The sequence below is a fragment of the Leopardus geoffroyi genome, chromosome D1 (assembly GCF_018350155.1).
Source record: "Leopardus geoffroyi isolate Oge1 chromosome D1, O.geoffroyi_Oge1_pat1.0, whole genome shotgun sequence".
Taxonomy (NCBI): domain Eukaryota; kingdom Metazoa; phylum Chordata; class Mammalia; order Carnivora; family Felidae; genus Leopardus; species Leopardus geoffroyi.
Genome location: NC_059329.1, coordinates 39,201,843 through 39,216,030, shown reverse-complemented (window position 1 = coordinate 39,216,030; position 14,188 = coordinate 39,201,843). Strand labels below are relative to the sequence as shown.

Genomic DNA, 14,188 nt, shown 5'->3' with positions numbered 1-14,188 from the left:
CTGCCACCCTGCCCCCAGATTGCTGTAACAGCCATTACTGAGACAATCAGCAACATCTTGAAGTTATCTAAGTATCGAATCGGTATTAATTTCCTGGTTTTGATAAGTGCCCTGTGGTTACATATGCAATGACTCTCAAATGGTTCAGAAAAAGTGTGTGCGTGTGTGTGTGTGTGTAAAGAGACAGAATAAAGCAAATGGGGTAAGATGTAGGAAATTCTGGGTGAAAGGTAAGGAATTCTTTGTATTATGCTTGCAATATTTCTGAGACTGATACTGTTAGAAGTTAAAAAAAAAAAAAAAAAAAAAGGGGCTCCAAGGAATTAAGGAGTAGAAATAAGGCAAATTTGATGGCACAGACACACAAAGTAGGGCACTTAAAGTTAGGAAAAATTTAGATTTCAATAGTAAATACTTTGTTAAATACAAACTAAGGGAAAAAGTAAATAAAATACTAGCATGGGGTTGTGGGAGGGGAGTGTTAAACTTAAGGGATGCAGGAAGGGAACTGAGAAAATAGAAGGGAAACAAAAGACAAAGTAGAAGAAAGAAGCTTATGCCCAGGAAAAGAAGTATTTTAGTACTAAAAGAAAAAACACAAGCTTTTCTGGCAGGAAACAGACATCCTTTGGCTATAAGTTTCCCTGACCTCGGGGAAAGAGGAAGTCACCTTAAAAGGAGATATTACTGGGGCACCTGGGTGGCTCAGTCGGCTAAGTGTCCGACTTCGGCTCAGGCGATGATCTTGCAGTCCATGAGTTCGAGCCCCGTGTCGGGCTCTGTGCAGACAGCTCAGAGCCTGGAGCCTGTTTCAGATTCTGTGTGTGTCTCTCTCTGCCCCTCCCCTGCTCATGCTCTGTCTCTCTCTCTGTCTCAGAAATAAATAAACGTTAAAAAAAAATTAAAAAAAAAAAAAAGGAGATATTACTAGACATTCTTTCATTCATTAACAAATTTATTTATTACTTTTTTTTAATTTTATGTTTATTTCTGAGAGAGAGACGGAGAGAGCATGAGTGGGGGAGGGAAGGAGACAGAGGGAGACACAGAATCCGAAGCAGGCTCCGGGGTCTGAGCTGTCAGCAGAGCCTGACATGGGGCTTGAACTCACAAACCGTGAGATCATGACCTGAGCCGAAGTCGGATGCTTAACCAACTGAGGTGCCCCTCATTAACAAATTTGTTAAAAGCTACCTACTGCTTGCTAGATCCTTTCTAGATATTAAGATACAGCATGAATAAGCAGAAAAGATTTTTCCCTCTCATGGAGTTTACCTTCTAGTGGAGGAAGGTCAATAGTCAACAAGTAAACAATTCAATATATTATTTCAGATGGTGTGATGAAAAAAATAAACAGAATAATTGATAAGAGTGTTTGGAGATATCCGGGAAGACCTCTCCCAAAGGTAAAATGTGCTCCAAGCAGAGAGACCTGACGTGCAAAGGTCCCAGAGCAGAAATGCCAATGTGGATGGAGCACACTGAACAAGGCAGACAGTAGAATCTTCTGGCAGAGGCCAGACCAACTCGAGCCTTGTAATTTGAATTTTATTTTAGATTCACTAAAAGGCCACTTGGAAGATTTTAAGCAGCAGAGTGGTACGATCTGATTTATGATTTTCAAAGTTCATTTTGGCTGCTATGCTGAACAGATGTAGGGAAAAAGAATGTAAACAGAAAGACCCATGGGAAGCTACTACAGCAAAATAGGATAGAAGTTTGGGGTTAAATATATAGGCACAAAAACAACAGTTTCCATATACATTTGGGAGGAAGAACCAAAAGACTTGCAGATAAACTGAACACTGAGGAAAAGTCAAGGTTAGAGATACTAATTTGTAATTCATAAGCATTTATGTTTACTCCCCAGCTCTCTTCCGAAATGTCCAGCAGGACATCTCAACTGTCTACTGGAATACTGACCTGAATGTCTTATTGGGATCTCCCAACTCAAATGATCTAAATCAGAATTCATTATCTTCCCACATAAAGAAGTACCTCATCCTTATTTAGAGCCTATTTCTATTACTGGTACCACCATTTGCCCAAACTTAACATACTCCAGTCACTGTCCCTTCCCTTTCCCACAACCCACCCCCAAAGTATTCAAATCCAATCTTTGAAATACCTCTGGCATTCACTTCCTTTTTTTCCATCCCATGCCACTACTTTAAAAAAGCCTCAAACTGGTCTTCAATTCATGCTATACCCTGTTGCCCAAAGATTTTCCAATGGATTGGGCACAAACTCCTCAATCTGGCATTTGAAGCCTTCTTTGATGCAGCTCAACTCATGTCTTAGTCTTTCAGCATATTTTCTAATAAATGGCCTACAAATGAGCAAAACTGACTTGTGCCCTTAACATACCTCTCATATTGTCTCACCTCTGTGCCCTTCTTCCTGCTACCTGTGAAATGTACATTCTCTATGCTCTTCACCCATCAAAAACCTACCCATCCTTCAAAGCCCAAGTTAAATGCCATCTCGTTCATTAAACTGATCTTGCTACCCTCTATGTGATCTTTTCTATGCCTAAACTCCCAGGAAAGGCTGCTGATAATTTTCTTACGGTTCTTACCACATTAAGACCTTGCATCTGAGTATTATGGACATTTGTCTAAATCTTACATCCTGTTATGCTTTATGTTCTTAGAAAGCAGAAACTATGACAGTCATCTTTCCATTTCAAATAGAAACTGAAACAGGATCCAGCACTCTGTAAACACCCCATAAATATTTGTAAACTTTTACAAACCTCTGACAAAAGTAGCTCCTACCTGAATTAAGGTGACAAGGCACTCAAAATCTGCTTTAGGCTTTTCGTATATTGACATTTAAGCAGGCAACGTAGGCACATGAGCCTGTAAAACCAACCTCCAACTTTAAGAAAGTAATGAGCCTATTGACTAAAAGAACATAGCAGAAACTGAAAAATGTAAACCCAACTCACTTCATTTTCCTGGGCAAGTCTTAAAATCTCATCAAATGTTACAAATGTGTCATTTCCTCTGACTGCATCTTTCTCCATAAATCCCAGATGAATATCTGTTGCAACTAAGATTTTAAATGTATTTTCATCGTCACTGTATTAAAAAAGAAACATTTCAATACAGTAAGAGTATGTTCAAACCAATTAAAACCTAAATTTGTGAGATAAATAAGAACAGTTATGTAGTAAAATCGCTTTTCTAGCCTCAAAATAGGTCTGAAAATGTAAAGCATCCAATAGATCTTTAACATTACATAGTTTGCCTACCACTAATTCAAAACAGAACATATGAATTTTAAAAAGGTTCTGTGACTCCTTCAAAAAAGTATAACCTTGTTACAACCAGTTTTATATACTCCTTTGTACCTTGGACCTGGGAGCCTGGTTGTTTTCAAATTCTATTCCAGAGCAAAAAAACCAAGAGGATTTGACCCCATATCTAAACCCACTGTTTATCTATTTTGTACTCATCCAGGAAAATCATACTTGACCGGTTCATTTAAAAAGCCCTTCTTTTATCCTCATAAGCTAATAAGCTTACACTGCAGTCCCAGAAGACACTTGCTTGATTCTACTCTCTATACAAAGTTAGTGTTTCATTAACGAATTTGGCCAAGTAACAAAACAGAATTATTTACAAGTCCATTTGAACTTGGTGGTATTCAAAGGTACTTTCACGTGAAGCAGCAACATAGTAGTTATTACGGCTTTCCTAAATTTAATGTAACTTTTAACTTTTTAAAAAAGTACTTAGGGATTTATGATCTCATCTCAACTTCCACATGTAAAGAGGTAGGTATCTACTGTCTCTGAAAAATGAGAACACAAAACAGAGAAATTAAATGATTTATTGCACAACTAAGTGGAAGAAACAGGATTTAACCACTCAGGCTATTTTCATTAAACCGCAAGGAACTTAAAAAAACTTTCACATATATCTCCAAAATTGAAATCGTTATATATGAGATTTTTCCAGAAAAGGTTTCTCTTCAGAAACTTCAAAGATGATATATACGCACACAGTTTTAATTGCCACACACACAGGCTGATCAGAATATTTTCAAGATCACATTACCCTAGCAATTTATGTTACAAAATACATAGCGTTTTATGAAGTATTTTCAAATGAATTCTCTCATTTAAACATTTAAACTAATCTGAGAAAGGCAATTTTGTTCCAATTATATATATAAGATAAGGAAATTGAGGCAAGGTTCAGAGAACTGCTAATTTGCCCAAGGTCACACAGTATTAACCAAGGAACTGAAATTAGACACCAAATCTAATGCTTTTCCCACATAACTTCTGATTCTTTTATTGATTTTCATTTTACTCAGATTCATTTCCAATTGATTCAATGCTAGAGCAATTTACTGTTTAAATAGGCTTGCACTGACTAGTTAAGACTTCCTCACAAAAGCTCAAAAATATTTATAGCTTCACTATTTTAAGACAAAACCTAAGAATATAAACTTATATACTAAAGTAATACACCAAATTACTGCAAGGCTTCAACCTATAGGTGAATATTATCTTTAAGTTAGTAAACATACAATAAATAATAATTTTTTTTTAACATTCTAAATGTTTTTTGATCACTAACATTTCTGTTCATAGGCAAGCTCTTTATTTACTGCCAATTTATTAAATAAGTTTTCTTTTACGGCGATCTTAGTTGATGGGCTTTAGAAATCCAAAGCAACAAAATAGATTCCAGAAGACAAGTGCTTACAGGGCATCTGCAGGACTCATTTCTACCGTCAGTCTAGGTCCCCTGGAACCAGTTTTTTCTCCAAGTACTCCTGGGTCGTGTGCTCAAATATGTCAGAGAACTCACTCGATTTCAAATCCCAATACTAAAAGCAAAATTACATTATTATAAAACGCACATTCTTTTAAAAACAGACTACCAATTTTTGGAATCTCATTTTCATCTAAGGACCTACTACATTTTTACTTAAGAACCAACAGTAGAAAATGGCACATCCCCAGTGCCATTCTAATTGCACCATTATGATTAAACTATGGGAAACTAATGTCTATCAAATGAATGGGCAAAAAGGGTCACATACAGCAGTTTTGGTTTAGCACACAAACAATTCTGGGTGTGCAGAAATGTTTAAACTACATGTGCAGCCTACCCTGGAGCATGGAGGTGACCCCATACTTTCTGCTGAAACACAAGGCTGTTTAAAGAAAAGGTCTAATTTATGAAAAGAGAAGGGCCCACCTTTAAAACGACTGTAAATAAAAAGAAACACGTGCTCCGCAGAAAAACGCCCGGCGCCTGCAAAGCAAGTGGAAATGGCCAAAATATTCGGTCAAGAGTGTATGCCACCGTGAAACCACCCCTCCCACGTCCGGCCTCCTGGTTCGGTCGAGATCCCAAGCCTCAACACACACACACCACCGGACTCTGAAACCAGAACCAGAACCTTCCAGGACTTAGCCGACCCGTCCCATTCTTTTCCAGAGTCAATCCACTCAGGGCTTCCTCCCCGGATCCCACAGAAATAGGCAGTACGTTTCCCAAATTACCCCACACCCTCACTCTCCCAAAGCCTCAACGGACCCCCAGGGTGTCTTTTACCCGGGAAGAAGGAGCGAGCTTCCCGAGGAGAAAGGCAACAGCAACTCACGACCGTCGGTCTCAGAACCCGCGGGGCCACTTACCTGAATTAGGCGGGAGAGAAAAAGCAGCTCTTTCTCTCGCGATACCTCACTGATGACGTAGCACTCAGGTCTTCTCCGGCTCTCATTGGCTACCAAATGCCGTGAGGAACCGGGAAAGTAGCGGCGAGGCCCCGCGCTCATGCGAGAGCCAATCCAGAGAAGCTGAGGGACGACCCCGGAAGCGAGGTTCGCGGCGGCGATTTTCCCTTCTTTAAGGTGGGTAGCTCTTGCTTGTCCCGGCCCGCGCTCCTTGGTCCCCTCGCGCCACCTAAAAACTAGTGGGCCCTTAGGGGCGGGTCACCTGTCGACCCCTGCTGAGCCCTGCTGAACGGGCTGCGTCGTGGGTCCTGGATAGGGCTGGAGCGGCTTCTCCACTCTTGGCTGTTTGGAAGGCCGCAGGCGCGACTCCGGGCCTGTGAAATGACCAATCGGTGCCAGAGGGCTTCTCCCTCACTCCCACTCCCCAGAGTTAGAGCATTCGGGCCCTTGTATTTGTTCCCCGCATCCTTTATTTTCGCCTCTGGACCCTGGGTTCAGCACATCTGTACTACTTTGTGCTCGTAGCAGTAAAATATAGTGTGTGTGTGTGTATATATGTGTGTGTATATATATATAAAGTGAAACTTTTGAATTAGAAAATCTGACCTTTCAGTACCATTAAAGGGTCCTTAGTCTAGGGCAGGTTGTTTTAATCTACCCGAAACTCAGCGCCTTCACCTGTAAAATGGGGTTTATGATACCATCTGTCACTGAGTTTTTTGTAAGGAGTTGACATGGTTTAGATCTCTGTCGAAATGTGTTCTTTTAAGAAACATGGGGTATGTTTCTTCCTGGTGGAATGTCGTCAAGTAAGAATCTTAATCGATTTTTTGACTCTAGGTTTGACTCTTAATCTACCTAAAATTTAAAAATAAATTTTACACGTAACTTATTCTGTCTGAAGCAGTAAATTCAGAATTTACTTTAAAAAGGGGAGAGGGAGTTTTTATAGAAAGGAAAGGGGAGGATAAAATATGTGCTTTATTGTTTCTATATTTGCTATAATTAAATGAACTTTATATTATTTCTCGGTATCTATTAAGTGTTTAATGAATTGATGTATGATCATTTTTGTGTTGCAAGGTTCAGAGAATAGTTTGAGAGGAAAGAAAAAGATGAGAACTCCGATGGGAGTTCCTAAATACAAAGTTCATAAATACAGAACAAACTGGTGGTTGCCAGAGGGGAGAGGGGAAGGGAGATAGACAAAATAGGTGAAAGGTTTGGGAGGTACAAACTACCAGTTATAGAAAACATAAGTCAGAAATGAAAAGTACAGCATAGAGAATATAGTCAAGGAATATAGTGAGGAGTATAATCAACAAGTAAATATAGTCAGTAATAAAGGATACTGTGGTGAGCATTGAATAATATATAGAGTCGTCGAATCACTGTGTCGTATACCTGAAGCTAATATAGCATTGTGTATCAACAATAGGTCAATAATAAAAAGTGAAAATTCCAAGAGAACTTGTAAAACACAAAGCAGTTCTGATGGGGCCTCTCAATAGACTGAAAAGCTGGGCAGGACTTGGAAATCCTTTAGTACAGTCATTACATTTTACAATGAAGTAACAGGACAAGAGAAGTTATTAGTTATGAGTGATAGATTGAAACTTGAATTTAGTACTCTTGGCTCTAGTAATAAAATCTAATGCCACATTAGGATTGAATACTATTTAACTGGTGAAATTAGAAAGAAATTAGTATCTTAAGGGTATGACTAACTCGGGAACTTCTCTCAATCCCTTCTGCATTCCACACAAAATCAAGTGATAGGGCTTTAATTAAATTTAATTCTACAAATATTTCTTAATGCCCTCTGTATAAGTAGGGCATAGAGATAAGTTAAATACAGACCCTATCCTTAAGCTTATTAACTTCTGAGGGACTAAAACAAGAACAGATTAGTGCTGAAACAAGGCAATATGTAGCACAGAAAAAGCTACCAGAGAGAGATCTCATTTCGAGGTTCAGGAAAGACTTAATGAAAGAGATAACATCTGAGAAGAGCCTTGATAGACTGATTTCAGCAAATATAATTGGGAGGCAGAGACATGGTATTTTTAAGATATTTATTAGTTAGTCACATTTTTAAAAATTGGCTAAGATTTAATAAGCTGTGTAACTCTTTAAGCTGATACTGGTTTATAAGTTAATATGGCAGCCTAGCTGAATAAATGTTACTTCCTTCAAGAAGCCTTCTCTAATCCTGTAGGACTGGGTTAATTATAACCCTCTTGTATACTCATTGTATTTGGACAAGGTCCTGTTATAGCACACATCGTGCTGTTCTTACTGGTCATCCCCACTAGACAATAAGCTTCATGAGGTTAAGACATGGGTCTTGTTCATTGTTGAATCCCAATATCCAGAGACTGGCACATACCAGGCATTCTATTCGTATTTGTTGAATGGAGTGAGTGACAGCCAAAATTCAGTTCAAAACAAGAAGCCAACTGAGAACTATAGTTGTCTATCAATGAATGGGACTCCTTTTTAAAGCAGTGAATTTTCCCAAGCCTGAAATTACCGAAGTAGAAACAGGATAATTATTATAGACGTTATGATAAAGATACCTGCATTGATGGGAGATTTGAACAGATGCCCTTGAGGCTATTCCATCTCTAAGAATGCCTAAGTCTTTGAAGTAGTTTATTAGAAATTAAAAGTTTTTGTTTCTGCTTTCCATCATTTGTCTAGTCTATAAAAATCATGAACGTGCCTTTCTTTTAAATTATAATTTAGAAGCTTTAAGCATTTATCACTCAGTATAGTGCAATAGTATCTAAACCAATAGATTCAGAAAAATATAACCATGGACTTAAAAAATAAGAAGTTTTAGACCATTGAAGATACAGATAACTGAAATCTCATTTCCAGCATTTAGAGAATGTAAAGTACCAATAAATCCAAAAAGTTCAGACAGGGTTTATTGGTATGTGTTTGCAAAACTTATCTATGCTATTGATAAACACTCAGTTACTGTTTTTCTAATAATTTTTATGTTTGTGTTTCCAGATCTTGATGGATAAAATAAAGCAGACATAATTCATCACCAGAAAGATTAATTATACGCTGGCATTTGAAATGCTTTGTATTTAGAATAACAGTAAAAATGGAAAAAGGGAAAGTAAATGATGATGGAAAATCAGATACAGAAAATTCCTTGGACTTTTCTGAACACTTTAACCAACTTGAATTGTTGGAAACGCATGGACACCTTATTCCCACTGGTACCCAAAGTCTCTGGGTAGGGAATTCTGACGAAGATGAGGAGCAAGATGAAAAAACTGAAGAGTGGTATCAATTGCAAGAAAAAAAAATGGAAAAAGATCCAAGCAAATTGCTTCTTTGGGCTGCTGAAAGAAATCGGGTAAAAAAACCAAAAAACCAAAACAAAAAACAGTTAAAGAGGAAATCATAATATAGTAGGAAAAGTATTGGATTTGGAGCCAGAAGACCTATCCCTGAACCTCTATTTGGTTTGTAACTTTGGGCAAATCCCACCATTTCTGAACCTCTATTTTCTTACCTGTAAAAGTGGCCATCATAATACCTGTATCTTTTATATAGGATTTTGAGGAGCATATGAGGAAATGTACATGAAAGTACATAGTAAGCCAGAAAGCATCCTATTCAGTATAATAGGAAGTTTAAGGGGTAATTATAAAGATGGCAAGAAGTCACCTATATTTTTAAATAATTTCTATTAAGTCATTAAGATCATCCTAGAGACAACTATGGTTTAGAAAAGGGAGGATGGGAATTAACATGTTTTGAATACTAACTATACCATGTGCTTTTACTACATTATTTGATTTAATCCTCTTATATCCCTGCCAGATAATAATATTCCCTTTTACAGTTTAAGAAAATGAGTTTCAGGAGTACTCATTTGCCCAGTATTATCCAATCTATTCTTCCCACTCATCCACTTCTACCACATTTCACTAAGTTCCTCCATGTCTGTTAGTAAACTAACCAAAAAGGTCTTGTATTTTTGGATAACTTTTTAACCCAAGAGCACACTGCATCCCACCAGAGATCCAAAGACCAAGCTGAAAATCGCTTCCTGAAAATACATTTCTAAGGTTGTTTTAGTTTGAGCTCTTTAATCTCTAGATTTCTTGTAGCATTGTCTTCTGATAAAGAAGTTTATTTTTTAAAGTTTACGCACTGTGTATATTGGTGTGGTAATCCTGTCGAAGAATCAATCAATTATTATGTTTTCTTAACTAATGAAATATAAAGGATTAAACCCAATAGCCTGTATTATTCATCTAGGACTAAAGCTTTTACGCAATGAGCCTTAATTGGACCAGGAGTAAATGTATGTTTTGATATTCAGAGAATCACATTCTTAGATGCAAGAGCCTGGCTAACACTAACTGTTCATTCTTAAAAATCTGTTGCCCCCGAAAGAAATGTTAAATCATTTTTATTTTAAAGTCATCTGCTGACAAGGAAGTTTATGTTGAACTTCATCAAATCTAACACCACGAGATAGCTTAATTTTCTCCATTGACTGTTCTGGGTTTTTTAAGATGTCTTTTCCTCCTCAGCTTACTACGGTGCGGAGACTACTTTCTGAAAAGTCCACTCACGTGAACACTAGAGATGAAGATGAGTATACCCCTCTTCATCGAGCAGCCTACAGTGGACACTTAGATGTTGTGCGTGAGCTGATCGCACAAGGGGCAGATGTCCACGCGGTGACTGTGGATGGCTGGACACCCCTGCACAGTGCTTGTAAGTGGAATAATACCAGAGTAGCTTCTTTCTTACTCCAGCATGACGCAGATATTAACGCCCAAACAAAAGGCCTCTTGACCCCCTTACATCTTGCTGCCGGGAACAGAGACAGCAAAGATACCCTAGAACTCCTCCTGATGAACCGCTACATCAAACCAGGTCTGAAAAACAACTTGGAAGAGACCGCATTTGATATTGCCCGGAGGACAAGCGTCTATCACTACCTCTTTGAAATTGTGGAAGGCTGCACAAATTCTTCACCTCAGTCATAACGGTTCTAATAATTTTCCAAGTACCAGTGCCTCCTTTGTGTGAGATATGAAATATCCCCATGATACAGAATTGACATCAAAAAGTTTCACTGCAGACATTCAGTGGTACACATTCGAACGCCCTTCCGAGTGAAAATGCCTACCGTTGATGTCAAAATGTGTTTGAAAGTTGTTTGGATGTATCTTTACTGATTTATGTGGAGTTTGTAATTTTTATCAGAAATAATTTTAACTTCTACTTAAAAACGTGTAACGGGTTGTACAGAAAACTAATGATATTTTTGGTGCTGATCCAAGAGAAGTGTATTTTTAAATACCACCCCCTTCCCAGATCTTTGTTGAGTATTTAGTATATTGACATGTATTTTTATAAGGTGAGCTAACTCAGAATTTAAAAATCTTAAATATACTGGTGCAGGTCAGCTGTCTTCTCGACATCACCATAGCCATTTGCTTTCATTTTAAATCATAAGAACTGACTTAGCAGTGACTTGAATCGTCAGAAGTTAAAAAAAAAAAAAAAAAAAAAAAAAAAAAAACAAAGCAGGAGAAAAGCTTAGATCTTCGTCTTTTAGAGCATAGACCATTTTCAGGAAAATAGTTAGCTAAGTGTTTAGTCCATGAATGTTATATATACTGCCTCCGCTACCACAGCTCACACAATCCTGTGGACAGTCCTACCTCACCCTGGTCAACCTACACGATTCTTATTCCATTGGTGAGTCAGCATGACCTTTCAGACATGCACACAACTCTACCTTGGTCCAAGAGATCATAATATATCTGCTCTCCAACTGGTTTTACCTGCCTAATCCTGCTGTTTGGGGCACTGCTCAGATGGTCTCTCCAGTTCACAGGAAGTATTGATTTTCCAAGGCCCTCCTTTTATACAAGCCCTACAAAGGCAAAGAGACAAGGGACGAAGAATTCTAAGAGTGAAGGGATGATGATTATATTGGGGCTAGAACCACAAAGTGGCTAAGGGTTTAAAAAGCCACAGCATGGATAGCGACAAAAGCATAAATATAAATATTCAGAAAAAAAATAAAAATTTTGAGCAACAAAAATGGCACCATTTCTTTTTTTTTTTTTAACCAGTGTATCTCTTGGCTTGGATCCATAAAATATTTATTCACCCAGCATACATTTATTTAATAACTATTCTCTCAGTCTTTCCAGCTGGAGCTTCTCGTTGGCTACCTAGCCCCTCTGTGACTGTTCCCAAAGGGTTTTCTCTTCACTTAACACCAGAACTGGCACGCTATGGGAAGGAAACTAAACCAATGGGGCCACAGTTATATATTCACTGAGGTTTCACAGTGCTCACAGTGAAATTTGTTGGCTTTGCTTTTATAAATCTTAAATACGCTTCTCCAGGGAGCTTTCTGACCCACAACCTGCCACAGTGAGGGGATTTAGAGTCTTTACACTATGGATGTAAAAGCATTCAGTTATTTCTATTCGTTGGCATCTATTATAACAAAAATCAAAACACCTCCATTTCTTGAAAAACCCCCATTTTCAAAGGTTCCTTTCAGACATGAGAGGTCTCCAACAAAAGAAAAAACACAAGGAATAAGAAAAGAAAAGAAAAAACAGATTTGAGCAAAGACTGAAAGGAAATGAGATTCTGAGAGAAAAATGTGTTACCAGAGTGTATCCAAGGGCTAAGAAGTTTAGAGTGACTTTTTTTTCATTCTGTGGGCAGCTTCTCGATGCCTGTCAAATGAGTCAATCTTTAAATTCAAACCTAGTTTTCCCCCCGTTTCAGTATGGGTCTTGTTCATGTTGAGCAGATGGAATAAAAACACAAAAACACCCATATTTGGTTCATAATCAATTATCCAATCAGCACTCGGGTACATCTAATACTCGCCATTATTAATTTAATGACATGGTGCCGTCTGCCAGTGGATCTCAGAGTAGCAGGATTTGTAGGATAGAAAATCTGCTTAATTAAATAAATAGAAAATCTACATGCAAACTACTACCTAATTTGCTTTTTTCCCCCTTTTCTACCATATGTTCAGCCTCTCATTCCTACTAGACGTACAGTGTTTAAAAATGAGGAAGACATCATTGGAGAGTTAATGTGAGTTGATAAGGAGCACTGTCTCCTGAGCAGTCACTGGAGTTCTGTTTTTAGACACAGCTGCCTTAAACGGAGGCAGTTCTTAGGAATCAACAAAACATAAAGAAACCAAGAAAATGAACCTGTCCTCCTTTAAAAAAGCAGGTGCCTATAAGGTTTTCTCAAATCTCAATTTAGTAACTCATGAAGATAAACGTATCCTGATTGAAGGGACCAACTCTAAGACCAAGATATTGTATTGAGACCCGATACAAAAATCAGATCCTTCAGGGCACATACCAAATAAAAGCACTAGGGTTCAGATTTGTTTTCATGTGCTTTGGCATATTTTTAATTTGAAAATAGGCAAAGCTTATAAAACAAATCAAAAGGGAGAAAAGGTATTAGGGTCTTCATCCATTCTTTTGATTTTATTCTGCACCCTTGGACAATGAGGGGGCTTGGGGGTCCATCTAGAAAGGTAACTATATGTCAGTGTTCCTCACACTATTGACATTGGGCCCAAATAATTCTTTGTTTGGGGGGGGGGCATCCTGTGAATTGTAGGATGTTAGGCAGTATTCTTGGCCTTGACTTAGTAGATTTCAGTGGTACCTCCCTCTCCCTCCTCCCAGTTGTGACCACTGGAAACGTGTCCAGACATTGCCAAATGTTCCTTGCTGTATGTCATCAAAAATCCCTAAGGCAGAAGATTTCATAATTTGGCTCACCTCAAAATTGTTTTATTAGCACACAATTGAATTTTACTTTGGTGTACATGTTTTCTTTATACTGTAAACATTCATCAGTATACGTTCAGAAATTAGATACTCATTGATTCTATTTTAAATTTTTAGTATTTTATCAATGAGATTATTTGAACACATTCAAATATTGGGATAAAACGTACAGTAAGATACAGAACACACTCTTCGATACTATCATTTGTAAGAACGGCCCACATCCAACTCCCAGCTTTGGCTTCTAAGAAACACTCCATAGTTCAGAGGAGTCTATTTTAAGGAAATTCTAACTGCTGGGTATTAATGAATATAATAATCAAATCCTGATTTTTGATAGGTTGCACCATTACAACTGTAAATTTTTTATTGCATTGCCGAACAAAATGCTATTGGTTGATACACAGGCTTTTCACTTCTAGAAGGGATAAGAGAAGTCAACACTCTCTGTCAGAATATGAGGAGGGAGCTACCAGCTTCCAAGTGTAAACAATTGGAGAAATAGCAGATAATCTCTTAATGTCATTACAGATCTAAAATTTTTGTTTAGGGCACCTGCGTGGCACAGTCAGTTCAAAGTCCGACTTCAGATCGGGTCATGATCTCAGTGTTCATGGGTTTGAGTCTCGCATCAGACTCTGGGCTGACA

General features: G+C 38.0%; 2 protein-coding genes across 14 annotated transcripts in view; one reads left to right on the top strand and one right to left on the bottom strand.

The window, feature by feature from the left end:
- The window catches only part of MRE11 (MRE11 homolog, double strand break repair nuclease), a 75,919-nt gene extending 70,170 nt beyond the window's left edge, over positions 1–5,749 (bottom strand). The window contains exons 1-4 of one of the 12 annotated variants that reach the window (XM_045483596.1): positions 5,663–5,714; positions 5,220–5,276; positions 4,722–4,845; positions 2,951–3,083 (exon numbers count right to left, since the gene is read on the bottom strand). In XM_045483596.1, coding sequence (XP_045339552.1) covers positions 2,951–3,083; positions 4,722–4,741 — 153 coding nt within the window. In that variant the 5' untranslated portion in view covers positions 4,742–4,845; positions 5,220–5,276; positions 5,663–5,714. The other 11 variants (XM_045483597.1, XM_045483606.1, XM_045483602.1 and 8 more) reach the window with 11 other exon arrangements.
- Positions 5,750–5,772: 23 nt separating this feature from the next.
- ANKRD49 (ankyrin repeat domain 49) lies at positions 5,773–11,795 on the top strand. 2 transcript variants are annotated; one of them, XM_045483609.1, is made up of 3 exons: positions 5,773–5,878; positions 8,723–9,077; positions 10,267–11,795. In XM_045483609.1, the coding sequence occupies exons 2-3, from the start codon at positions 8,820–8,822 to the stop codon at positions 10,726–10,728; spliced, it is 720 nt and encodes a 239-aa protein (XP_045339565.1). In that variant the 5' UTR covers positions 5,773–5,878; positions 8,723–8,819; the 3' UTR covers positions 10,729–11,795. The 2 variants fall into 2 exon arrangements, with proteins under 2 accessions (XP_045339565.1, XP_045339566.1); XM_045483610.1 differs by having other exon boundaries at positions 5,876–6,510.
- The last annotated feature ends 2,393 nt before the right edge of the window (positions 11,796–14,188 follow it).

Coding starts and splice junctions, on each gene's coding strand:
- ANKRD49 (XM_045483609.1), top strand. CDS start 8,820: ATGGAAAAAGGGAAAGTAAATGATGATGGAAAATCAGATACAGAAAAT. Junction 9,078..10,266: donor GGGCTGCTGAAAGAAATCGG/GTAAAAAAACCA, acceptor TTTCCTCCTCAG/CTTACTACGGTGCGGAGACT.